Source organism: Symphalangus syndactylus, chromosome 1 (assembly GCF_028878055.3).
Source record: "Symphalangus syndactylus isolate Jambi chromosome 1, NHGRI_mSymSyn1-v2.1_pri, whole genome shotgun sequence".
Classification (NCBI taxonomy): Eukaryota; Metazoa; Chordata; class Mammalia; order Primates; family Hylobatidae; genus Symphalangus; species Symphalangus syndactylus.
In genome coordinates this window covers 111,109,966-111,134,980 of record NC_072423.2, presented here as the reverse complement: position 1 = coordinate 111,134,980, position 25,015 = coordinate 111,109,966, and the positions used below count along the sequence as shown (strand labels likewise).

General features: G+C 56.1%; 3 protein-coding genes across 17 annotated transcripts; 1 reads left to right on the top strand and 2 right to left on the bottom strand.

Moving 5' to 3' along the window:
• Positions 1-770: 770 nt before the first annotated feature.
• On the bottom strand, positions 771-13,477 carry CDHR4 (cadherin related family member 4). 12 transcript variants are annotated; one of them, XM_055276732.2, is made up of 19 exons: positions 10,182-10,291; positions 9,353-9,543; positions 9,100-9,262; positions 8,932-9,023; positions 6,965-7,075; positions 5,985-6,088; positions 5,669-5,805; positions 5,239-5,422; positions 4,990-5,143; positions 4,644-4,737; positions 3,834-4,037; positions 3,614-3,753; positions 3,198-3,348; positions 2,891-3,111; positions 2,505-2,647; positions 1,944-2,000; positions 1,755-1,842; positions 1,482-1,509; positions 771-926 (listed from the first exon to the last, which is right to left on the bottom strand). In XM_055276732.2, exons 1-19 carry the CDS (start codon positions 10,228-10,230, stop codon positions 871-873), a joined length of 2,367 nt encoding a protein of 788 aa, XP_055132707.1. In that variant the 5' UTR covers positions 10,231-10,291; the 3' UTR covers positions 771-870. The 12 variants fall into 12 exon arrangements, 9 of the variants coding, with proteins under 9 accessions (XP_055132707.1, XP_055132705.1, XP_063465895.1 ...); XM_055276730.2 differs by having other exon boundaries at positions 1,482-1,512; positions 10,182-10,282; XM_063609825.1 differs by having other exon boundaries at positions 1,482-1,512; positions 5,239-5,419; positions 10,182-10,282.
• INKA1 (inka box actin regulator 1) lies at positions 13,406-15,194 on the top strand. 2 transcript variants are annotated; one of them, XM_055276742.2, is made up of 2 exons: positions 13,406-13,606; positions 14,348-15,194. In XM_055276742.2, the coding sequence occupies exons 1-2, from the start codon at positions 13,556-13,558 to the stop codon at positions 15,149-15,151; spliced, it is 855 nt and encodes a 284-aa protein (XP_055132717.2). In that variant the 5' UTR covers positions 13,406-13,555; the 3' UTR covers positions 15,152-15,194. The 2 variants fall into 2 exon arrangements, with proteins under 2 accessions (XP_055132717.2, XP_055132721.2); XM_055276746.2 differs by having other exon boundaries at positions 13,473-13,606; positions 14,396-15,194.
• A 178-nt stretch (positions 15,195-15,372) lies between these two features.
• On the bottom strand, positions 15,373-24,305 carry UBA7 (ubiquitin like modifier activating enzyme 7). 3 transcript variants are annotated; one of them, XM_055276716.2, is made up of 25 exons: positions 24,200-24,305; positions 23,882-24,101; positions 23,629-23,797; positions 23,399-23,533; positions 23,212-23,318; positions 22,792-22,882; positions 22,552-22,687; positions 22,254-22,351; positions 22,015-22,161; positions 21,431-21,601; positions 21,142-21,249; positions 20,909-20,989; positions 20,674-20,829; positions 20,420-20,585; positions 20,135-20,340; positions 19,972-20,036; positions 19,699-19,882; positions 19,548-19,622; positions 19,110-19,293; positions 18,515-18,597; positions 18,152-18,244; positions 17,868-18,059; positions 16,238-16,330; positions 16,062-16,162; positions 15,373-15,601 (listed from the first exon to the last, which is right to left on the bottom strand). In XM_055276716.2, exons 2-25 carry the CDS (start codon positions 23,935-23,937, stop codon positions 15,472-15,474), a joined length of 3,027 nt encoding a protein of 1,008 aa, XP_055132691.2. In that variant the 5' UTR covers positions 23,938-24,101; positions 24,200-24,305; the 3' UTR covers positions 15,373-15,471. The 3 variants fall into 3 exon arrangements, with proteins under 3 accessions (XP_055132691.2, XP_063465639.1, XP_063465643.1); XM_063609569.1 differs by lacking the exon at positions 19,548-19,622; XM_063609573.1 differs by lacking the exons at positions 20,909-20,989; positions 21,142-21,249; positions 21,431-21,601 and having other exon boundaries at positions 24,200-24,302.
• Positions 24,306-25,015: the final 710 nt, after the last annotated feature.

The window sequence follows — 25,015 nt, the reverse complement described above, 5'->3', positions numbered from 1 at the left end:
ATTAAAAATTAACCAGGCATGGTGGTCCATGCCTGTAGTCCCACCTACTTGGGATTCTGAGTAGGAGGATCGATTGAGCCTGAGAGGTCAAGGCTACAGTGAGCCACGATTACACCATTGCACTCCAGCCTGGGCAACAAAGCCAGACACTATCTCCTCTCCCTCTCTCTCTCTGTCTCTCTCTCCCTCCCTCCCCTCTCCCTTTCCCTCCCCCTCCCCCCTCCCTCCCTCCTTCCCTACACACACACACACACACACACACACACACACACACACACACACACACACACACACGCAGCATTGTTCTCTCTCTTCTGGATAAGAAAAGGAAGCAGGTGGCCCTGAGGAGACATGCTGATTGGAGGCCCCTCAGTCATTGACAAGGATAATAGCCTATTACCTCTGTAGAGCATCAGTCACACTGTCAGTCTGAGCATCATACAATACCTTCTTAAAAGAAAAATAAGGCCAGGTGCAGTGGTGCGCCCATCGTCCCAGCTACCCAGGAGGCTAAGATGAGAGGCTCTGTTGAAGCCAGGAGTTAGAGGCTATAGTGTGCTATGATGACACCTATGAATAGCCTCTGCGCTCCAACCTGGGCACCATAGTAGACCCTGTCTAAAAAAAAAAGAAAAAAAAAAGCCCTGAAAGAGAAAAGGAAAACCTTACTGCTCCCTAGAGTCTGCTCACAAGGTAGGAATTTCTACAAGTGAGAACACGGAGGCACAGATTTCAGAGCTTCTCCCACACATTGGCTACAAGGCTAGAACTTTTCTGTTTGTAATTTTGTTTATTATGAATCAACTTGAAAATACAGCCCATGATGGTGTGAAAAAGAAATTCCACACATAGTAAAGCAGCTACTTGGCCTCAGAGCCAGCGCCGGGCTCCTGTGTGTGTGTTAAACAGGTAGTCTCTTCCTGTACCTAAAACCGGTAGGAGAGAGAGGAGAGCAGGGGGTGCTGCTGGCTCCAGAAGAACTGCCTCCCTCCCCTCTTACCTAAGGGTAGGAGATTATTCCTCCAGGACCCTCAGTGTGACATCCCACCTTCGCTGGAATCTAACCTGTCCCCTCCCTCCCTTCTCAGCAAATTCTCTCAACTCTGACTCAAATGCGCAGGAAGCCTCCTTGATTCTCCAACACTGGACACCAGCTTCCCTAAGGCCAATGCCAGATTACTCTCCCATAAATCACTGGTGACACTGGACTATCTGGGGGCCTCTCCCCTCACCATCATCCCTCCTCCCGTTGTGGGCAGAGACCAGACCAGATATGAGTCATCTCCTGACCCCCTAGACATTTGACAAAGGATGGATGAAGGGTGAGTGGGGGTGAGAGCAGACCTCATTCAGGAAAAAAGCAGATAGATGGTGGGTTCCTGGGAGTAGGAGGAGATATTGAGGGGGGGTAAAGAGAGGAGGAGATACTCAGATGGGGTGAGGGACCAGGCAGAGAATAGTTTAGGAAGAGGGGGACTCACGGGAGTCCTGTGCTCTGCCATCAAAATGCTGCTGAGGGAAAAAAAAAAGGTGCAATGAATTGAACCCTGCCCACAGGGGAGCAGATGAAGGCCTGCCCCTAGGGGGCCGGAAGCCCACCTGCCTCCTCCATTCTCATGGTGCTAGTGTGGGCACTTCCACAGGGATAGCCATTCATAGGAAAAAGGGGCATGGGAAGAAAAGGCTTGGAGGGGGCAGGGGAGTACTCTGGAGCAGCCTTGGTGCCCATTACTTGAGATGGTGAGCTGACATACCAGACTCATGACAGTGCTGGGTGCCTGGGACATCTCCATCTTTGGTGCCTCCATGAAACCCTCGATGGATCCCTCAGTTCCCTGGATGCTGGGGCAAAGTAGGAGCAAGAGTACAGGGCAAGGCTCTGGGCCCCAACCTGAGTTTAAGAGATGGGCTCCCAGGCATAGAAGTAGGCAAAGGAGACTGACCTGTTTAGCAGCAAAGCCTGGGCTGGTTTGCTGGGTGCTTGCAGCAGCTGGGCCAACCTAAAATGCCAGGAGGAGTAACCAAGCAGTGAGAGCAGCAGGCTTACTGGCTCCAGGAACCAGCACCACTCACCCATTCCTTTATATTGGGAACAACCAATGTCTGTATGCAGTGCCCACATTGTTACATCCCCTTTCCCTGGGCTCAGTGCTATGTCCACAAGGAACTTCAGAGTCTACAGGAGCAGGAAAGCTTTCCAGTGGAGGGCAGAAGTCAGGAATAGGGGTATATGCCCAATGCATGACAGACACAGTTTCAAGCCCTGAGCTATCTACCCTTCTCCCATTCCAAGACTGGATTCTGCCAGTGATGGAAGTTGCTTCCTCCCAGTGTCTCTCTGACCCTAATCAAAGGCCTCTGGAGGGAGAACAGCCCTCCTCAATATCAGTTTGTCACCCACCTACTTGGGCATTGTCATCTAATCTTGGGTGAAACCACCCATCACAACTGGGGTCCATAGGTGGGCTGGGGGCAGGTAGGGAGCACAAGGATAGGATCCCTACCCCTGGAGGAGCCTGCCAAGAAGCCAGCCTAGGGCCAAGAGGAGAAGAGCACCAGTTGCTGTCAATACCACCACAAACCAGGGCTGTGGCTGCCAGAAAGCTTCTGTGTCTGTGATGAGCATGGGTGTCATCGTTGAGGGCACCTGAAAAGGAGGCCACAGCCTCACCACTGCCTTGCCAAAATGCCCTGACCATCCAGCCTTCCAACCCCTCCCTGGGCTAAGCCACCCCACACCTGCGATTTGCTCTTCAACACTGCTGGGCTCTCTGCACTCAGCACTTCCCTCTGAACTGCCTTCCCCATAGTTCCACCTGAAAAACTGGGTCTCCTCACTCTCCAAGGTCCACCCTTCCCACCCTGCTGAGGGCCCGAGGAGCCTCCTCACTGTGGTTCTGTGGGTGCTGGTGGCCACTGTGCTGGCCCTCCGGGGAACTAGATGCACAATAATGGTGGCTGTGGTGCTGAGGTGGGTGGGGGAGGGGCCTGCATCGGCCACACGGATCAATAACTCATAGGTACGGGGCTGTTCTGGCCAGAAGGGCCCCAACACAAGGTCACTGTGCACCAGGGTGGCCCCTTGCAGGATGAATTGGTTCTGCCTATTCCCTGAAAGCAGAATGACAGGAGGAAGAGACCATTGCTGGCCTTGGCCTGCCCCTCACTCACAACCTGGTGGTGCCCATGTCCCCTACCTCCCACGATGCTATAGGAGTAGGTCAGGCGCTGTGGCTCCTGAGGGATCCGGCATGACACCTTGGTCACCTCCACGCTACGGCCCAGAGGAGCATAGATGGCGAGTTCCTGAAATGGGGGCTCACACTCGGGGGCATGGTCGTTCACATCCTGCAGAAAGGAACCAGGTTAGGAGTGGGTGGAACCCACTCCCCAAACCTCTGATCCAGCCCCTCAACTTCTTCTCACCACAGCTGGAGCCTACACATCAAGTGATCAAGACATCACACAACAGGCTCCAGAGCTTTCAGTTAGGCCCCACTCTTCTCCAGCCAACTCATGGAAGAAACCGAGGCACAGAGTGGAAAAGCAGAACACCACAGGGCAATCTGAACCCCTCTTTCCAAGTATTTCCAAAGCCTTAGAACACAATTACCTCAACCTCGATGGTAATGGTACAGGAGCCTGAGCGGTGATGGTTGGGGTTCTGGTCTTGGCCATGGTCAATCAGAAGGACAGTGAGCCTGTACAGCCTCTGCTGCTCATAGTCCAAAGGTCCCAGGAGGTGAACTTCCCCTAGAGGGGGAGACCACAGCTTCAGCCTGCAGAGCCAAATCTGGCTCCCCGTTTCCATCCCAGCCCTGGGGTGGATGTACCGGTGAGACGGTCCACAGCAAAGTTGGTAGGACCACCAGAGGTGTAGTACTCAATGTTGTCATGAGGGTAATCCATATCCGTGCCCACCACAGAGCCCAGCAGAGTGTGGGGCGCCGCATCCTCCTGAACCCGGAACGTGCGAGGGGCACAGGCTGGGGAGAACTCATTGATGGGTGTCACCATCACCAGTACCGGCACCTCAGCTGGAGGTCATTTGGCAGTCAAGGAGCTGGCCTGGGGTACCTATCCCTGAACTGGAGGTCTGAGGAGGGACACATGGCCCTGCCCTGGGGGTTTAAAGAGTGAGAGGGTCTGCCGGGCATGGTGGCTCACGCCTGTAATCCCAGTACTTTGGGAGGCCGAGCTGGGCGGATCACAAGGTCAGGAGATCGAGACCATTCTGGCTAATACAGTGAAACCCCGTCTCTACTGAAAATACAAAAAATTAGCTGGGCGTGGTGGCCGGCACCTGTAGTCCCAGCTACTCTGGAGGCTCAGGCAGGAGAATGGCGTGAACCCGGGAGGCGGAGCTTGCAGTGAGCCAGGATCGTGCCACTGCACTCCAGCCTGGGTGACAAAGCAAGACTCCGTCTCAAAAAAAAAATAAAAAAAGAGAGTGAGAGGGTCTAAAGGGAGGGCAGAAGCCTTCCCCTGCTGGAGGTCTAAGAGATATATCCTCAGGGTCTGAAATGGAGACAACCCTGCCCTACTGGATTCTGAAGGAGGAGAGATGACCCTGTCCTGAGCATGGGAAGCGGGAGGACAGAACAGCCTTGTCCTGGGTGTCCAGGCTGGGTGTGGTCACTCACTGGTCATCTGGGGCTGGCCACCATCGAGCACCAGGATGGAGGCTGCATGCTGGAAGCAGGTTCCAGGAGTGTCACAGTCCAGTGTGGCATTCACCTAGCCAAAGGGGCTAGAAAGTGAGGTCCAGCCAGGGCCTGAGAGAGCCCTCAGCCACACGGGGCTGCTGTAGGCCAGGGCATCCAGAAATATCTTGCCTGGATCCTGTTTTCCAGACTGCAACACAGGTTGGCTCGACAGCCATCCCCCAATCCCCACTCCCATGGTCTCAGCTCTCAGAGACCCTTGGCCCACCCACCCCTTCCCACTGCAAGCACCCTGCAAGTGGGTCTGGGAGCTGGGGCTGGGCACCTCAAGGACTCTGTCATAAAGGCAGAGGCTGGCAGGGTTGGAAGAGCTGCGGAACCACAGCTTGTAGTCCAGGGTGGTGCCAACAGAGTCCGGATCTTCGCAAGTGAGAGTATTCAGCACGGTGCCCACAGGTGCAGTCTCGGGGATTTGGGACCTGAGAGTATGCAGTGGCAGCAAGGCAGGAGTCTGGCAGCACCCTGAGTCATGGCTCTGGCCCCAGCAGCCCAACTATGGTCCCCGTGTACTCACACCAGAAGTGCTGGGAGGCAGCGTGGAGGCCAGAGGTTGACCAGCTGCACATTCATGGTGAGATTGAGCTCGGCACTGGCCCATGGCTGGCGCTGCTCAAAGGCCTTCGCCTGCAGCCTGGAGACCGCGGTGCCTTGGGTGCGAGCTAACTCCAGGGGCGTGGTGGTCCGGACCACACCGTCTGCTGCATGGGGTGAGAGAACACAGAGGTCAGGGGTCAGGGAACACAGAGATCAGCCCCGCTCCCAGCTCAGTCCCACTCCCGCCAGCCCACCAGATCCACAGGCAAAGGAGGCCGCTGAGCCTGGCCCTCCTGCTGCCTTCTCCAAGACCAGGCCCCCAAACAGGAAGGTGAAGAGGTACTATGGGTCACCTCTGGACCAGCCACACAGGCATCCCAGTACCTGCCCCGCCCCTCAACACCTCTCACCACGACCGATGGAGAAGTGTGGGCTGGGCACCGGAGACAGGATTTCATAGCGCAGGTCGACACCCCGGGCCCGGACCTGAACCACCTCGCTACCGGGGGCCAGGTTCTCAGGGATGGTGATATTCCGAGCCTGCTCGCTGGACCAAAAGGGGGGCACTGGTTCCTGCCCATTCCTGCTCAACCTGTGGGTCCACAGCTTCCTTCCCTGGGCCCCCCTCCTGTCAGGGCTGGGACTCAGCTCCAGCAGCCTCACCCTACCTGATTCCCTGGGGCTAGGCCCTTCCTCCCTCACTGTTCCAGGGTAGGGGAGCCTTACGGGAAGGAGACCTGGCTGGAGGGAACAGGCAAAACCTTCACCATCACCATCCCTTGGCAGCTTTGCCTTTGACCAAAGGACACTGAGATCTGCAGCTGGAAGACCTGTGGTGCACCCAGAACAGAAAAGCAGCCAGATTGTGTGTGTCTACCTCTTTGTCTATGCCCAGTCCTCCCCTTAAATAGGCAACCTCACTTAGGATCTCCAAAAGGATCCTCAACTTCCACTCTTCCCCATAATCCCCATGACCTGTCACTCTGCTGACAAGTATTCCTTTGAGCCCCATACCTTTGGGCCATAAATTATTCCATTAGGATGCAAACAGCCCAAGAGTGATATCTGAATCATTGACAATGTGAATTATCATCCTAGAGTTGCTGAAAGCCACCTCCAGACTGCACTGACCATTTTACTCAGAACTTTTTTTTTTTTTTGCCCGTGTTGGAGCACAGTGGTATGATCTCGGCTTACTGCAACCTCCACCCCCTGGGTTCAAGCAATTCTCCTGCCTCAGCCTCCCGAGTAGCTGGGATTACAGGCATGTGCCACCACGCTCAGCTAATTTTTGTATTTTTAGTAGAGATGGGGTTTCTCCACGTTGGCCAGGCTGGTCTTGAACCCCTGAACTCAGGTGACAACGCCCACCTCGGCCTCCCAAAGTGCTAGGATTACGTGGGTGAGCCACTGTGCCTGGCCATTACCCAGGACTTTCTCTTACTGTGTGATTGCCCTAAACACTTTTCCTTCTGTTAGAGGGCTTGTGAATTCCCAGAGAGAGGGATTCCTCTTCTTTCTAGAACTCCAGAGCCCAGCACAGAACCAAGCTAAGGTGGGAGGACAGCCAGCATGGAGCAGCAGGTCCAGGTCTGAGAGAGTCAGTATTAGTCAAGGAGGCCAAGGAGGCCAAGAATAAACAAATTTCTAAAAGGTAGGCACTCTACCCAATCCATGGACACCCTCAGATTCCAGGTCATGCTCACCTTTTGAGCCTGGCCTAGGAGGCCCTGGGATGGTGCCTGCAGCCAACCTTGCTCATTGATGGAGAAAGGTCCAGGGAAGTGTGGCGGGTCCTGGGCACTGATAATGCTCATCTGACAGAACAGAGATGCTGGCAACCACATTCAGCCCCCAGTGCCCTGAGCACCCCCATCAACAACCCAGCAGCAACCCTCCAGCAACCCAGCAGGCACCTGCCTACACCCAATTTATTTTCCTTCCTTCCTTCTATCTATCCTTCCTTCCTTCCTTCCTTCCTTCCTTCCTTCCTTCCTCTTTCTTTCTTTCCTTCTCTTCCTTCCTTCCTCTTTCTTTCCTTCTCTCTCTCTCTCTCCTTCCTTCTATCCTTCCTTCCTTCTTTCCTTCCTTCCTTTCCTTCTGTCTCCCTCCCTCCCTCTCTTCCTTCCTTCTTTCTTTCCTTCTTTCTTTTTTTTGAGACAGAGTCTCCCTCTGTCGCCCAGGCTGGAGTGCAGTGGCGGGATCTCGGCTCACTGCAACCTCCACTTCCTGGGTTCAAGCAATTCTCCGGCCTCAACCTCCTGAATAGCTGGGATTACACGCCTGTGCCACCACACCCGGCTAATTTCCTTCTCTCCCTTCCCTCCCTCCCTTCCTTCCTTCCTTTCTTGTTTCTGACAAAGTTTCACTCTTGTCGCCCAGGCTGGAGTGCAATGGTGCAATCTCGGCTCACTGCAGTCTCCACCTCCTGGGTTCAAGTGATTCTTCAGTCTCAGCCTCCCGAATAGCTGAGATTACAGGTGCCTGCCACCATGCCTGGCTAATTTTGGTACTTTTAGTAGAGATAGGGTTTCACCATGTTGGCCAGGCTGGTCACGAACTCCTGACCTCCAGTGATCCACCCGCCTCGGCCTCCCAAAATGCTGGGATTACAGGTGTGAGCCACTGCGCCCAGCCTGACATCCAATTTTCTCATGCTTCACCACTGACCCTTATCCCAGCCTGGGCTCCCTGACTTCCAGCCCAAGCCCTGGCCGCGATCCTCAATCCTTTTTGCTTTTAAGCCAGTTACTGTTTTTAAATACTTTTTTTTTTTTTTTTGAGACAGAGTCTTGTTCTGTCACCCAGCCTGGAGCAGTGGCACAATCTTGGCTCACTGCAACCTCCACCTCCCGGGTTCAAGCAATGCTCCTGCCTCAGCTTCCCGAGTAGCTGAGATTACAGGCACACGCCACCATGCCCAGCTAATTTTTGTATTTTTAGTAGAAACAGAGTCTCACCATGATGGCCAGGCTGGTCTTGAACTCCTGAGGCCACTTGCCTCAGCCCCACAAAGTGCTGGGATTACAGGTGTGAGCCACCGTGCCTGGCCATTACCTACATTTTTTTTTTTTTTTTTATTACAGAAATGATACAGAATTGTCATAAAGAACTGAGAACACATAGCAGATCTTGAAAGAACTCAGCCCCTGGCCAGGCGTGGTGGCTCACGCCTATAATCCCAGCACTTTGGGAGGCCGAGGAGGGGAGATCACGAGGTCAGGAGATCGAGACCATCCTGGCTAACACAGTGAAACCCCGTCTCTACTAAAAAATACAAAAAAATTAGCCGGGCGTGGTGGCGGGTGCCTGTAGTCCCAGCTACTCGGGAGGCTGAGGCAGGAGAATGGCGTGAACCTGGCAGGCGGAGTTTGCAGTGAGCCGAGATCCCACCACTGCACTCCAGCCTGGGCAACAGAGTGAAACTCTGTCTCAAAAAAAAAAAAAAAAAAGAACTCAGCCCCTGAGATGTCCCTGTGGGAACAGCCATGGTCACTGGGGAGTGAGCAGTCCTCAGCAGCTCTCTCCAAGAACATGCATCATGTAGAGGCTCATCTATGCCTCTGCTGCAAGGTTCCTCTGCAGGCTGTGTCTGGCCAGGTGGGGGTTAATTTATTCTCTCCATCCCCCCTGCCCCCATCCTGTCACCCACCGTCCCATGTTCTGGGCTCACCTGGGCTCCGTGGAGTTCTAGGCCTGGGAGGAGCAGAGTGTACAGCCGAGCCCCAGGTGTGACTGTCTCTGGCACCTGAATCATTTCCCCAGCTGGCCAGAGTGGAGGTCAGGGAGGATCTGTTCAGGCCATGCCTGCCCCCACCCTGCCGGCTGCCCCTGGCCTCACCTGGGCTGGCAAATTGACCAGCACACTGGATATGGCTAAGGTCCTGCTGCACATCCACAGAGAGTGAGCCCTCTGTCACATGGTTGCCACATGTGAACTTCAGCTGCAGCTTGTAGTGGTTCACGATCAGGGCATCCAACCGAGCAGAGCTGCTCAAGGTCAACTGGGGTGGGTGGACAGTGCCATGTGGGGCTTGGAAATTTTAGGTCTGCCCTTGTGCCCCCACAGTCCCCAGCTGTACACATGACCCTACCTTGCCCACATAGGTCCCTTGCCACCTGGCCAAGCTGGGTGGGTTGAAGAAGGTAGCAGGTGGCTGGACATTGAGCAACTCCAGGGTGGGTGTGGGCGTGTAGGAGGAGCAGTTGAAGGAGAAAAACTGAAGGACTGTGCCAGGGCCCTGGCTCTCAGAGACATTTATAAAGCAGGGCAGGCTGCAGAGGTCTGTGAAGAGCAGAGAATTCAAGCTGGAGGCCCCCAGGCTGATGGAACCACACATACTAGCATACTCCTGTCCTTTTTTTTTTTTTTTTTTTGAGACCGAGTCTCGCTCTGTCCCCCAGGCTGGAGTGCAGTGGTGCAATCTCGGCTCACTGCAAGCTCCGCCTCCCAGGTTCACGCCATTCTCCTGCCTCAGCCTCCCAAGTAGCTGGGACTACAGGCGCCCGCCACTATGCCCGGCTAATTTTTTGTATTTTTAGTAGAGATGGGGTTTCACTGTGTTAGCCAGGATGGTCTCGATCTCCTGACCTCATGATCCGCCCGCCTCGGCCTCCCAAAGTGCTGGGATTACAGGTGTGAGCCACTGCGCCCAGCCATACTCCTGTCCTTTTGCCACAGGGCCTGGCCATGCCATGGGGCCAAGCAGCTAAGGCCTTTCCTTGTATCCAGCATCCAACATTTCACAGATGGGGAGTGAGAACTTGACTGAGGAAGTGGCCAAGATAAGGGGTGAGGGCCAGGGATTAAGATTCTTACACTTTCCTACCTCTCCCCCAACCCTTGTCCTCCATGGTAGCTTATCTGGGAAGGGTCAGGACTCCAAGGGAAAACTAGAGTTCCCCCACCCACCACCTCCTCACCAGAGACCACCGGAGCAAAGAGGAACATGAGGAGCCTGAGCAGCACCATGATGACCTGAAGACACAGACAGCAGAGGAGGCTTCAGAAAGCTAGGCTGTTTGTCTGACTCACCCTGTTGCCAGGTCAGTTGCTCAAACATAGCTGGGCAGGCGGGACTCCTGGGCCTCCCAGATTCTATCCCCGCCCATCCCTGGTGACTGAGTTCTAGACCTATGGCAGGCTTCCAGAGGCTCAGAATATCCCATTTTCCATTGCCCCCATTCATTACAACTCTAAGGGCATGGAAGGGGAGGAGGAGGATTAAGGTTCAGATGAGGAAACTGGTCATGCAATCCGTGGAGATAGAGCAAGCACAGCACCCAGGAAAATTGGGCCCAGGACCTGCTACCCCACAGAGTCTCAACTCCAGCTGGACCCCCTCCATTAGAACATTATCTGCCTATAAAAAATGAGCCCAACTGTCAACAAAATCTCTCAAAACTTGCTGGGTGTGGCGGCTCACATCTGTAATCCCAGCACTTTGGGAGGCCTGAGGTGGGAGGATCACTTGAGCTCAGGAGTTCAATATCAGGCTGGGCAACAAAGTGAGACCCCATCTCTACAAAAAAATTAGTTGGGTGTGGTGATCCAGGCCTGTAGTAGCAGCTACTCTGGAGGCTGAGGTAGGAGGATCACTTGAACCCCAAGAGATCGAGGCTGCAGTGAGCCATGACTGTGCCACTGTACTCCAAACTGAGTGACAGAGCAAGACCCTGTCTCAAAAAAAAAAAAAAAAAAAGTTGTCTACATCCAACAAGCAAAAGGAATCCTTTATGATAGAAATACAAATACTGGTTACCATTGGGAATATCAATTGGATAGGGCACCAGGTGGCATCCAGGAGTTGCTGAAGATGGTCTATATCTGGGTGGCAGCTGCACAAGTGTCTACAGATTTTAACATTCATTGAGCTATAACTTTGAGATCTGTCCATTTATTGTATTTATATGTCAGTTTTTTTAAGTTTTCTGGCCAGGCATGGTGGCTTATGCCTGTATGGGAGGCTGAGGCAGGAGGATCGTTTGAGATTAGGAGATCGAGACCAGCCTGGACAACATGGTGAAACCCTGTCTCAAAAAAAAAAAAATTAGCTGGGTGTGGTGGCACATGCCTGTAGTCCCAGTTACTTGAAAGGCTGAGATAGGAGGGTCACTTGAGCCCCAGAGATCGAGGCTGCAGTGAGCCAAGATCATGCTACTGCTCTCCAGCCCGGGTGACAGAGTGAGGCCCTGTCTCAAAAAAAAATAACGGTTGTCTTTATTTGCCATCTTCAGTTCTTCAGCCCTCACTCTCTTCTCCACACACTCTAATCAGGCTTGTCCCTCTCTACACAAAACTGCCCTTGTTAGGGTTCCCAATGACCTATGCACTGCCGAATCCAGTGGTTTGTACTTCACCCTCACTGCCTTGGCAGCATTCAATGCTTGCTCCCCTTGGGTCCTGAGTCCCCACATTCTCCGATTTCTCCTGGCTGTTCCTGCTCAACTTCTTTGATAGTTCTGCTTCATATCTCCCCTACCTCCACCACGTGGAATGTCCCAGGGCACAGTCCTGATTGCTGTCTCCCTCTGACTACACTCATTTCCTCCCACCCCACCTTATCCAGGCCTATGGCCGTACATACCATCCTTTCACTCACTATGCCTCCCAGATCCAAGGCTCCAGTGCTGATCTCTCTTCTGAAGTCCAGAGTCATACACCTAGCAGCTGACTCTGCAACTCCTCTTGGATGTCTAACAGGCGTCTCAAGGGTTACGTGTCCATAAATGATCATTGAATTTTCTTCTCCAAACCCACTCTTCTCCAGTCTTTCCCAGATCAGTTTATGGCATTTCATCCAACCAGCTGTTAATGCCAGAAATGTAGGAGTCATGCTTGATGCCTCTTTCCTGCCCACATCCATGCATCAGCAAGACTTGATTTTAGTTCCAAAACATACCCCAAAGTGACCCCCTTCAGTGTACCTGCCCTGCCCAGGCCTAGGCCCTCCCCTTCGTTGCCTGGATGAAGGCAGGGACTTCCACTCTTATTGCAGAATCCTTTTCTGAAAGCAGCTGGGATTATCTAAACAAGGGCTAGCCCAGGTCATTCCTGCTCAAAGGCCCCCATTGCTCCTCATCACACCAAGAACAAAACCCACATTCTGCTCTAAGGCCGTTAGAGCCTGGTTTTGCTGACCTTTTCCCTCCTGCCACCATCACCAATCACAGACACCTGGGCCTTCTTTACGTTTGGCCCTGTCCAGCTCCTGTCCCTCAAGGTCTTTTCCCTGGCTGCTCCTTCTGCCTAAAATGCCTCTTCTTCTTTTTCTTCTTTTTTTTTTTTTTTTTTTTTTTGAGACGGAGTCTCGCTCTGTCGCCCAGGCTGGAGTGCAGTGGCACGATCTCCGCTCACTGCAAGCTCCGCCTCCCGGGTTCACGCCATTCTCCTGCCTCAGCCTCCGGAGTAGCTGGGACTACAGGCGCCCGCCACCAGCCCTCATTCCCTGGTATTTTCCTGTTGCTGGTATGTCCAGTCTGTCTGCAGCTACACTACCCTTGAGCCTAGCCTGCGTTGATAGAGCAGCCTCAGGAGAAAGGCTCACCCCGGCACAGACCCTCAGTCTGCGCCTGGTACCGGCAGAGGGAATGCCGACGGTCGCGCGTCGCCGCTGGACTCGCGACTAGCCGAGCCCTCCCCACTAGAGGGCAGTCCCGTCTAGCTCGGTTGGGACGCGGCTGAGGCCCCGCCGGTGCGCTGCCACAAAGTCCCGCCCTCTGAGTCCTCAGACGGGCTGAACCCCACTTCCATCCCGTTCAGGGAGTGCCAAGGCCAGCCTCACGAATGGGTCCCGTGGGTCAGGCCCCGAGGGTCCACAACCTCTCCGGGTCCGACCATCCAGGGCGCTCTGCCTATGTGCGGGCGCAGCACGGCGCCCCGTGGGAGGGACCGCTATTTCACCATTGAAAAAATGGGGAGGATGAGGACCCCACACGGAGGCGACCTGTCCTGCGTCACGCAGCAAACGCAGGGTTCACTCAACCATCTAGGGGCTCGGGGGTCCCGGGACCGACCCCGTCCGGCTTCCAGTTACGACCCCGCCCTTCCCACCAAGAACCGCGGCAGAGTCGGGAGGGACGCCGGGTTTTAGCCCCTCCCCCTTTGGCCGCCGGGCCGGGGCGGGGCGCGGCTACCAGATGTCGGGGCGGCGGCGGCGGGAGCTACGGAGAGCGAGGAGCCGCGCAGGCAGGCGGAGGCTGAGGGTGCCGCTGGCCGGCCCGCCCAGCTCTCTCCGCGCGGCTCCGCCGGGGTTCCAAGAGGAGCCAGTAGGCTCGTTGGGGGCCCCGGCACGGATATGCATAGCGCTCGGCTTGACAGCTTCCTCAGCCAGCTCCGCTGGGAACTGGTGAGGCTCGGGAGTGGGTGCGGTTAGTGAGGACGCGTGCGGGGTGCCAGGCTGCCGCCCGGCCGGAACAACAGACGGGTGCGGGGTGGCTCCAGCGTGCCGGTCCGAGGCGGGGTGGGGGCGGCGCGGCGCATATGGCTCAGATGGCCCGCGTCGGGTTTCGGACGGTTGGGAACTGCGCTGAGCATCAGATAACAGCATCCAGCTGGCCGTGCTGCTGGAACGGCGCGGGAGGAGAGAGTGGAAGGGGGACTTCTTTGGGGGCGGGGCATGGGGCGGCAAGGGACTAACGAGGTGCTGGCGCTGATGTGAACGCCCCCTACTTCAGGCTGGCCTATGCCTCCCTTCTCTACCCCTCATCTAGCAAGCGCTCTTTCTGTGAAAGACGCTTTGGGGTTTGGGAGCTGAATCCCCCAATAGGCACTGGATGCCCCTCCAGTCCTGGGCAGGACCTACTTCCCCGTTCAGGCCCGAAACTCTGCCTGCCTTCCTGCCCGCCCGCCCTGGTGGCGGGTGCCGACTTGCCCGGCCCTGCATGCTGCAGCCTGCCGGACTGCCACCAGGTCGGCGGATGAGAACCACACCAGCTTCGAGTGCCAGCACCCCTATGCCTGCCCTGTGCTCACTAGCACCCTGCTGCCCAGGCCAGCAGGCCTATCTAACCTTCCTGGACCCTCTGTTCTCTGGGCTGGCGTGGTGACAAGTGATACCTCTCCGACTTCTGCCCTCTCTTCCCCTCAGTTGTGTGGTCGGGACACAGGCTCACCCCCAATGCCTGGTCCCCTGCAGCCAACTCCCCAAACTGGCCCAGATGTGCAGCCCAGCCAGCAGCTTAGGGCCTCGGGTGCCTTGGAAGAGGACTCAGTCTGCTGTGTGGAGGAGGAAGAGGAGGAGGAGGAAGCAGTGGTGACAGAAGACAGGGATGCAGCCTTGGGAGGCCCCAGGGAGCATGCCCTGGACTGGGACTCTGGCTTCTCGGAGGTGTCAGGCAGCACGTGGCGAGAGGAAGAACTGCCTGTATCCCAGCGCCCAGCACCCTCAGCACAGCCCCTTCGTAGGCAGCGCCTCTCAGTCAGTGGCCTCCCCATGCCCAGCAGGGCCCCTGTAGCCAGTGTACCACCTGTCCACCGTCCACGGCCCAAGTCCACCCCAGACGCCTGCCTGGAGCACTGGCAGGGACTGGAAGCAGAGGACTGGACAGCAGCCCTGCTGAACAGGGGTCGCAGTCGCCAGCCCCTGGTACTAGGGGACAATTGCTTTGCTGACTTGGTGCACAACTGGATGGAGCTGCCTGAGACAGGGAGTGAAGGGGGTGACGGAGGTGGGCACCGTGCCCGTGCTCGGCCCCCTCAGTTCCTGCTTGGCCTCTCCGAGCAGTTTCGGCGCCGGCTGGCCAGGGCTCGGCGGACAGCTATGGCAGGAAAGCGGCTGTCATGCCCACCTCGCCCAGAACCTGAACTGCCTGCAGATGTCTCACGCTTCGCAGCCCTCATGAGCTGCCGTAGCCGCCAGCCCATCATCTGCAATGATGTCAGCTACCTCTGACCCTGCCCTCCGGCCTGGGACAATAAAAGTCTTTTTTCTAGACTGTCCTGGCTCCATACCCCTGAGGCACTAAGAGGCAGCCCCAGCCCTGTGAGGCACTGCCCAAGCAGACAAATCTTCTGAAGAGCTTTTTTTCTCTGTGTGAAGGTCCCTGTCATGCCCATGTCACACCCGTGTGCATTAGTGCACTGTTTTCTATCATCCATCCTCTCCACTATGCCTTCCTTTAACAAGCATTTATTGAGTGCCTACTGTGGGCTTACAATGCAGGGCTTGGGATCCAGGGCTCCATTGAGCTAGGTGACAGGGTGGCTGCCTTGTCACAGCTCATAGTGCAGAGGTGGGAAGGCAGTGTCCTCCTTGTCACCCTCACAGCTCAGCTCCAGCACCAACACCCGCTGCCCAGGAGCAGGTACCTGGCCTGTCAGCTGCTGAACCAGTTCTGTCACCCTGGTGGGGGTGGGGTTTAGGGGAGATTGGAGAGGTGAGCCGTGGCAGGCAGAGGGCAGCCTGGCATGGACTAGAGAGGGTGCTGGCAGGCCATCAGGAGCCCAAGCCAGGAGCAGGAGCTGCTCAAGACAGGAAACATCTGAAACTATTTTAGGAGCAGCTGGTGAGGCAAGCAGGAGGCAGGAAGCTATGGGTCCCTTGGGAGTGGTCTGTGAAAGGGGGGCTGTGCAGCATGTGGGGAGCCCGTGGGGCTGGCCAAATAGGCAGCTCCTGAAGACTCCTCCTCAGGCTCTCGGCCCTCACCCCACCTCCAGCCCGTTTGCTGGCTCCATTTGGCGAAAGAATGCTTGGGAAAGTGTGAGGGGCCCAGAATGGGGCTGGGAAGACAAAAGGCTGTGTGGCCCCTAGCCCCAGCCTCCAGGGACTGGTGGGGCCTGTCTAAAGCCCCAAGTGGGCTCACCTGAGGGGCAGGCGCTGGGCTTGCTTTTCAGATGGCCATCCGGCCGAATAGAGCAGGGCAGGGCCATGCAGCAGCATCCTCACCCTCAACCCATGCTGCTCCTAGAAGAGAATGGTCAGACACCAGCTGGGCCGGGCTGGGCTGAGCCTGGGGGTTGGGGTAGGGACAGGGCACACCTGAAGATGAGCCAGCAGCGACTCCAGGGTCCTCTCAGGCTTCCCAGCTGGTACCTTCAGACGGTCCCAACAGGTCCACTTCAGGTGATGGAACTGGGATGAGGTAGAGGAGGAGTGAGAGACTTCTTACCTCCCCCCAACCCCCATCCCAGTTACCAGCAGCCTTTCCTAGGGGAAGAGCTGGACTAGCAGGAAACAGGAGCCAGGGGGTGGGGGTTGGGGGGGGAGGTGGGATCTGGGCCCAGAGTCTCAGCCCCCTCCCCGTCCAGGCTGGGGCCAGCACAGGAAATGGGGCTATGGGGCCCGCACAGGGAAACAGACGATCCATCACATGGGCCGGTTGTGAGAGTGGGGGATGAGGGGGTGGTGCTTCCTGAGGAAACCCAGAGCAGGGCCCCTGCAGCCTCTGATAAAGCTGCTTGTTCCTCAAAGACAAGGCTGGGAGCTGGGGGGCACATCCTGTCCCCCAATCTTGTATGTACTATCACTGCCTTGGGCTACTCATTGGGACACGGGGGCAAAGGGCACAGTGACCACCAGGGCCCCACTGTCCCAGAGACCCCAGCAGGGATACAATGCATAGAGCCTTCCTCCTCCTTTTCCCTCTTTCCTTCCAAGAGTCTTGGAGTTCTGGTACCTAGAGCTAAGGACAGAAGGATGGCTGGCAGGTATCTAGAGACCAAGACAGGGAGTGCCTATCAGACCCTGAGAAAACACACGGGTCAAGCTGAGACTAGGCTAGAGGTGAGATGGGGGCTTCTTCACCCGCTTCACTCTAGACAAAGGCAGCCTGTGTGCTGGTTAGAGGCAGGGTGCCTCACAAAGGGGCTCTGTGTGCTAGTCCAGAGGGACCCCAGGCTGCTCAGCAGAAGCCCAGTGCTGGCCCATGACCTCTTCCCTCTCCCCTCGTGAGGGCATTCCTTCTACCCTCATCCTTGCACCAAGGAAATGCCAACTGCAGAGCCTGGGCACAAGGCTGGAGGCATTCACAGCCCTGCAGTCACAGGAACACACACGTGTGCCCACATGCATCTCCATGCATGCCCACATTGAGGACACAGGAAGATGGGAGCCCTGCACTCCCATTTGACACATAGATGTGCAAACTTGCTCCTTCCATACCCACACTCCAGGGACGCCAGACCCCAGTTGCACTCACAACTGTGACACAAATACACTCAGGGTTGCAGACCCCACACCTCTAGTGGCAAGCCTATTATCCTTTAACTCAGCTTGTAGGAGGTAGGCCAGGGCCCCCGTACCATGCAGGGGGAAGCTAAACTCTTTCTGGGGCTGATGCCCTGGTCCCCTCCCCACTACCTACCCCTCAGGGGTACTCCAAGGAAGGAGGGGACTGTGGGGGATGTCTGGCTCCACTAATGAGTTAAAGCTGCAGCTCCCCCAGATCCTGAGCTTTGGAGGGTTGGGGGTGGGGATGGCTGACGGCTGCTTCCTGTGTCTGACAGGTCCCAGCCTGGCTTCATAGCAGGAAGAGGGCTGGAGGGAGTCTTCAGGACTTCTGCACAGTCTGAGTCTCAGTGAGAGCCGGCAGCTAGATTGGGGCCTGTGTGGGCAGGTGCAGGGGAAACCCAGGCCTAGTGGGGCTAAGGGTGGGGTATCACGGGCTCACCGTCTGGATGGCTGGGGCAAAAGGCATATAGCGGATGAAGTAGTTTTCAGCCAGATGTAGGTAGCTGTGGCGAAAGGCACTACGAGGCCGTGGCCCACCCACCACCTTATACAGCTCCAGGCCCAACAGGCCTGCCACAGCTGCTGTAGTGGTGGCAATGGCTGGGATAATCTGGCCCACAATTCGCTTGCTCTGCCAAGGACAAGAGATTTGGTCTGGGCCCAAGGTGTAGGGCCAGGGTTTGCCCTCCACCTCCAGACCCAAGCCTCAAGGGGTGGGGTTACCTGGGCACGGTTGACCGGTGGAATCCCATAGTTCTGACATCTCAGGCTAGCTGCTGCTGCCACAAAGTCCACATGGAAGTTGCTGTCATCATCCTGTAAGGCCCAAGTCAAAGTAGTGTTAACACTGCAGCTGTGCCCCTCACCATGGCCCACTGTGTGCCACTGCACAGGTCTCCACACAGTTCTGTCGGGGGGTTGCCCCCCATCTCTTGATCAGACAGGCTGAGGTTCAGGGAATGTGAGCTGCTTCCAGGGTCTTGCTGGGAGAATTCAGGCCAAGGGGCTCCAAAACTACCTTATTAGCTCCTGACCTTTCTCCACAAACTCCCCAGCCCCACTCCTCGCTGCCACTTGGGCTCCCACCTTCTCAAACATCAGAGGCTTCAGGGGAGGACCCACACTCCAGACTTGCAGGGCTTTGTTCAGTTCCTTCTGCTGCTCAGGGCCTGTCAGCGGAGGGGATGTTGAGGCAGTCCTTAGCCCCTGTCTCCTGCACTCTTCTTGGAGCCCTGTGCCTATTCTTGGTCTTTGCCAAGCCTGTCACTTACTATTCTCTGATCAAATCAAGAAGCCCCCTTAATTAATGCTACAATCTCCCCTCTAGAAGCCCCAGTCTTCACCGGTGTGTGCTCATGACCTCTGTGACTCTGTCCTCACCTGCAGGCCATAGCTAGGCACTCCCCAGGAACCAGTGGATTTTATTTATTTACTTATTTATTTTGCCAAGAATCTGCCACAAGAACTGGGATGTCGGGTAGGCAGCAGGGAGAAGACCTACTGAGGGAGAAGACCAGAGGATAAGCCTGAAACTATGGGGGAGTGAGGTTAGGAGGCCTGAGAGGTAGCGAATTGGCTGTAGATCCCCTAGGCCCTATCTTTCTTCTGCAGCACAGGCTGAGGACATGACAGGTTCAGGCCTTTGAAAGACAGCATGAGGGGCCAGGGCCAGGAACCTCACCAAACTCAGCAGAAGCCGAAGCCAGCTCTAGATTACTAGCAAAGATGAGGGCCATCTGTTGGGGGTCAGGCTGTGGCAGCAGCTTCAGCAGCTCCCTGAGTGCAGTCCAGTCCTGTGAGCCAGGCAGCCCATGCATCTGGGCATACAGATTGGCAGCTGCCAGTACGTACAGGAGGTGTGTGTCCTGCAGCCAGACCAAGAGCAGGAACAGAGGCATGGGTGCGAGTGAGCACCCATGTATGGGTGCATGGGGTGGGGGTCACTGTCCATTTGTGGATCTGTTTGAGTGCCTGCCTTTGCCTCACATGTAGACACCCATATGTGCACAAGCATGGCTCCCTCTGGGCATCTATGCATCTCTGCAGAATGCAGAAATGCCTACCTCTGCTCTGAGGGGCCACATCTCTATCTTGGAGCTCCCTAGAGAATCCCACTCACTTGGTTGGTGTCAAACTCCAAGGGCTGGGGACACTGTTTGGGACCTGACCAGAAGGGAGTTCCATCCTCAAGCACCTAGGTAGGTAAGTAGAAGCTGCTGGGCTCAGTCTGGCCCCCTGAGCCCCCAGCATCCCAACCCCTAGCCACACACTTTATTAGGTGGGAAGTGCCTCAGCAGCTGTTTGATGCCATAATGGAAGCAGAGTTTCCAGTGGCCAAGAGCCCACGCCACACAGTCTTGCCAGTTCTGTGGACGCATTCTCAGGACCCCAAGCACTGGCTTCAGTAAGGTGAGTGTCTGTGGCCCATCCATGTCTGCCAGGGAAGTGTGTGCCCTGCAGAGAGAGGAGGAAGTGTGAGACTGAGTCCTGCAGACTCGTGCTTGGAGCCCTGGACTCCCACCTGCCTCTGTTGGTGGCCTTACTGTTGGTGGTGGTTGATGGTCTCTGCAGACAGTCGGAAGAGTCCCTCAAACTCATGCCGGGCCCACTGTGGAGGAGGGAGGAAGAATGAGGTGTCAGGTGGCGAACGGGTCTGCAGCTGAGGGCTGAGCTGGGTGGGGTGGGAGTCTCCAGGGTGCTTCCTACCTGCAGGGTGTGCTCGGCTGTGCTAGGGAAGTACCGCACAGTACAGACAGGGTAGGGGGCATCCTCAGAAGCTGCAGCTGAGGCAGGGGCTCTGTAGGCCTCAGTCACATGTGGCATGAATACTGTAGCACTGCCCCAGGTGCCCGATGTGCCTGCCTCCAGCAGTGGCTTCAGATAGTGGGTGCAACGAGCAGCCACATAGTGCCCTGGCAAGGGAGCAGTGGGTCAGAAGTGGGGCTGGCACAGCTGTGGGCAAGGGACTGACCTCCGAAGTCAAGCACTCACGGGCCTGGAAACTGTCCAAGGCGGCAGCCACGCCATCCACACGGGAGAAAAAGTTATCCCCATAGATGTGCTCTGTGGTGGGATCCAGTGGGTAGGTAAGCGGGATCACCTGTAAGTCTGGGTTCAGGCCCTGGGCAGCTGCTGCAGCCACCTCTGCCTTGGGTCTCTGGGAAGAGGGCAGGAAGATGTTGGGTGGGAAGCTGTATGGGAGGACGGTCTGGGATGCAGGAGTGTGGAGAGGGGTCAGCACTCACACCAACGTCCTGGGACCTGAAGAGGAACTGGCGGCTGAGATTGGAGCGCTCTATGTGGTCCATGTCGATAACAGTCAAGCCCCCACTGTCCCCGGCCCCTAGTCCCACTAGGGCAAAGACTTTGAGCAGCTCACAACCAATGGCACCAGCGCCCACCTGTTGGCAGGAACAGCCTTAGCCAGAGGGGCTGGGCTGGCTCTCCCAAAGGCACCCCCAGTCTCACCCCACAGCTCACCAGGAGGTAGTGCTGGTGGCTCAGTTTCTCCTGAAAACCAGCCCCAAACACTGCAATTTGCCCATCATAGCGGCTGCCTCTCTAGGGGACAGAGACAGGGGTCAGTGATGGCTACTGGCCTGCATCTCCTTCTTACACTGAGTTTTCTGAATCAGGACCTGGAGGCCATTCCTCATGCTTCTCCCCTAGTCCTGATTTTGGACAAGGCTTGCACTCCTATCCCAGGCTCTCACCGGGGCACAGTCCTCAGGACTGGGAAGGAGCTCCCCATCTTCCGGAAGACAATCGAGGGCATCAAAGTAAAGCCACTGGTCCAGAGGCATGAACTTCCTGGAGATTGCCTAGGGGCAGCACTTCAAGCTGGGCACTCCTGCCGCCTCCTGACCCCCCTCAGATCCTGGCTGGAGGCTGCACCCAGGTTGGTGAAGCCTCCAGGGCTGCTGTCTAGCGCTGGGTGCCCTCTGACACACACACCGATCTCCACATCTTCCCAGTACTCCCCACACCTATGCCTCTGCCCACCTTCAGCACTTCCTGGGCAGCTACTGCACCAAGCATGGCCACCATAGGGCTCAAGACACCTGCACTGCTTAGGGCGACTGTCCGCACTAGGGCTTCATCCAGTGGCTCTTCCTCTGTCCACTTCAGTGGTTCCAGGTCCTGGGCCAGGCCCACCACGGTCTCTGCATCAACCTGTTGGTAGGACTCTATGGGCATAGTAGCCCCAGCCTGAGCTCCACTCATGACTCAAATCCTTCCAGCTACCCTCCATCCACCCTGTTCCACAGAAGAGGAAGCAGAAGCCGGGTGGGAAGGCCTGGCCCTGCTGCCAGCCTACGCAGCACCACCAGAGGATGCCCAGTACCAGACAGAAGCCCAAGAGGCTTCACTAATCTGCGTGCAGCTTCCAGCACAGATCTGAGGGGTCGGGGTGTAGCAGGAGTCCCCAGGATGTGTGCCTGGCACTTCCATGGAACCAGTCTCTACTCTAAAGGCTGCAGCGTTGGGAGATCAAACTTGGATTTGTGAATGGTCATTGTTGCCTCTGGCAGGTGGGACCCCAATAAATGACACAGGCTGGGGGTGGGAGCAACAGGGCTACTCACAGGATCCCAGGGCTGGGGTGGCCGGCCATGGAGGTGCTGGAACTCGTGCAGTGCACAGAAGGCCTGATGCAGGCAATGGGCACGGTGAACTTCCTGGGAGCTCTGGGCCACCACATGGGGCTGGAGCAGGGCTGTGTCCAGGGACTTCTGCAAGGGCACCTGGCTCAGGGTCTAGTCCAGAATGCTATGGGCCCCTCAAGGCGACCAAGCTCCCCTACCTCAGACGCACTTGCACTCACATGTCTCACAGTCTTGGGTCTCTTGACTTCAGTGATAGCCCCACCACGCAAGTACTGAGAGAAAGTTGTTGTGTCTCCAATCTCCAGGGACCCATCCTCTGAGGGAGTTGCAGTCTAGTCAGTCTGATCCTTGAGCCTGAGTAATTCCCACACCCCATCCTATCTTGCATCTGTGTCCCAGACCTTGCTGCACCTTGTGGAAGGTGGAGGGAGAAAAACCCATCCCAAGGGCCAGGCTGTGCTCACTTCCAGTGGAGGCTTGGGCCCTGCACCTGGAATTGGAATGGGATTGGCTTACCCCGCACGTGGATAGACCGGGGATCACAGTCGTTGAGCTCAACCATTCCCTCAATTCCCCAGAAAGTCACCAAGTCTCCATCACGGAAGTAGTGGGTATTGGCCCCCTTCCTCAGAGTGAGAATGCCAGGGGAGCCCTGGGTAGGAGGAGGCTTGGCTCAGGGGTGCCTGGACCTGCCTTCCACAGGCCCTGGCAGCCTCTCCTTGGTCAGCAGGTGAATGCCTACAGCTCAGCACCCACCTGGGAGATGTGCTGGATGGCAGCTGTCAGGGGTTCTGCCTCTGTGGGGTCCTGCACAGTGAAGTCCTCACCAAAGTCACAGAACAACTGCCTGAGATGGGGTGGTAGGGGTCACTGAGGCGGCTTACAGGTTGTACTTAAGGATAGGGGATAGTAGGGCAGGGCCAGAGGGCCAGAATTGGGAAAGGAATGTAAGGAGAGGCTTGGGAACTAGAATTTGAGAGGGTTACTGGAGCAGGAGGGTTACTGGAGGCTAGGTTGGAGGAACCAGAGGGCAGGACTGGGGACCAGAATCAGAAAGGCATGCTGGGATAGACCTGAGGCTGGTTGGAGGGGCACTGGAGCAAGCCTGGAGCTGAGGACAGCATGGGGCCAGTTGCTGGCTGTAATATGGTAGTCTGGGCAGGCAGTCTTACTCACCCCACGAGGCCCCGGGTGTCAGCCGCCAGAAAGCAAACTCCATGCTTATGGCACAAGGTACCCACCTTCAGCTGCTCCTCCAGCTTCGCAGCAGTCAGCACCACCACCTGGGTGGACACAGTGATCAGCAGGGCCAAAACCACTGCCTAGCCCTTCCTGCTCTTGAGGGCTGCAGGCCTGAGCTGACCTGGAAGTCCAACAGCAGGTCCTCAGTGATGTCACCCGTGTGCACGACAACCTGGACAGCTCTGTTGAGCTGAGCCAAGAGCTCTTGAGAGGCCTCGGCTCTGCTCCTTTCCAAGTCCTGCTCTGAGAGGAGAAACTAGGGAGAGAGCCAGTGCAGCCTGAGCAAAGACACTCCTCTTGGGCCGTGCCCCCACCTTGGTCTGGCAGCCCACAGCCCCCCGGGACACTTACCTGGGCAGCCAGGTCGGACCAGCAGGTGGGGTGGGGATCATGCAGAGTGAGGCTCCCCACACCCATCAGGACCAAGTTCTTGGCCACCTCGGCCCCCAGGCCCTGCAGGCCTGACACCAAGACCCTGGCTCCCTGAATCCTCTGCATGGCAGGTGAGCCCAGCACATACCTGTGGATGGGAAGCAGAAGGCAAGCAGTTGTAGATCAAGGTCTGAAGACCATCCCACTCTCCACCCCCCACCTCGGGCCTTACAGCTGTCTTGAATACAGCTCCTCATCCAGCAGCTTCGAAGTGTCCAGGGCATCCATCCTCAAACCTGGGGCTGAACAGTAGGCTGCAGCTCTCAGAGATAGGGTCTTAGTGTAGGAGGCAGTGACAGTAGGGGCCAGTGCCCTGCTGGAGCCAGTGCAAACAGGAACCAAGGCCAAGGGAATAAGGGACGCTGCTGGTCACAGCTCTCTTCCTGGCTCCTCTGGAGAAAAGAAAAGTGAAAGTTAAACTGTGCTCTGAGCTGGCTCCTGATCCTGCCTCCAGATGCCAGCCCCAGACAGGCCATTCAGGGTCTAAAACCTGGGATGAGTTCCAGGACTCCAAGAGGTGATCAGTCTCTGAGTGTCAGACCTGAGGGTGGGAGGCTTGGGGCAGCCACATTCACACATGTTCTTAGTTTCCTTTTAGACTTTTATTTTGAAATAATTATAGACTCATAAGAAGTTGCAAAAAAAATAGTGCAGAGAGGTCCTGTGTCTCCTTTTGCCTTGTTAGGAACCTGGGGCCAGTTCTCTGGGAGGTGGACCACTGTTTGTCACGAAACTCCATAATAGCCAAACCAAGTGCTGTCTTAAGTTCTTTTTTGTTGTTGTTGTTAATTTAGGTGAAATTCATGTAATATAAAGTTAACAATTTTAAAGTGTACAATTCAGTGGCATTTAGTGCATCTACAATGTTTTTCAACCATCACGTCTCTCTAGTTCCAAAATTTTTCATCACCCACAACGAACATACCAAACACATTCAATAATTACCATACATGTGGCCGGGCGTGGTGGCTCACACCTGTAATCCTAGCACTTTGGGAGGCCAAGGTGAGCAGATCACCTGAGGTCTGGAGTTCGAGACCAGCCCGGCCAACATGGTGAAACCCCATCTCTACTAAAAGTACAAAAATTAGCCAGGCATGGTGGTGCGTGCCTACATGTAATCCCAGCTACTCGGGAGGCTGAGGCAGAAGAATTGCTTGAATTCGGGAGATGGAGGTTGCAGTGAGCTGAGATCAAGCCACTGCACTCCAGCCTGGGCAACAGAGTGAGACTCAGTCTCAAAAAAAAAAAAAAGAATTGCAAAATGTGACCTCTTATGTCTATTTTCTTTCACTTACAATGTTTT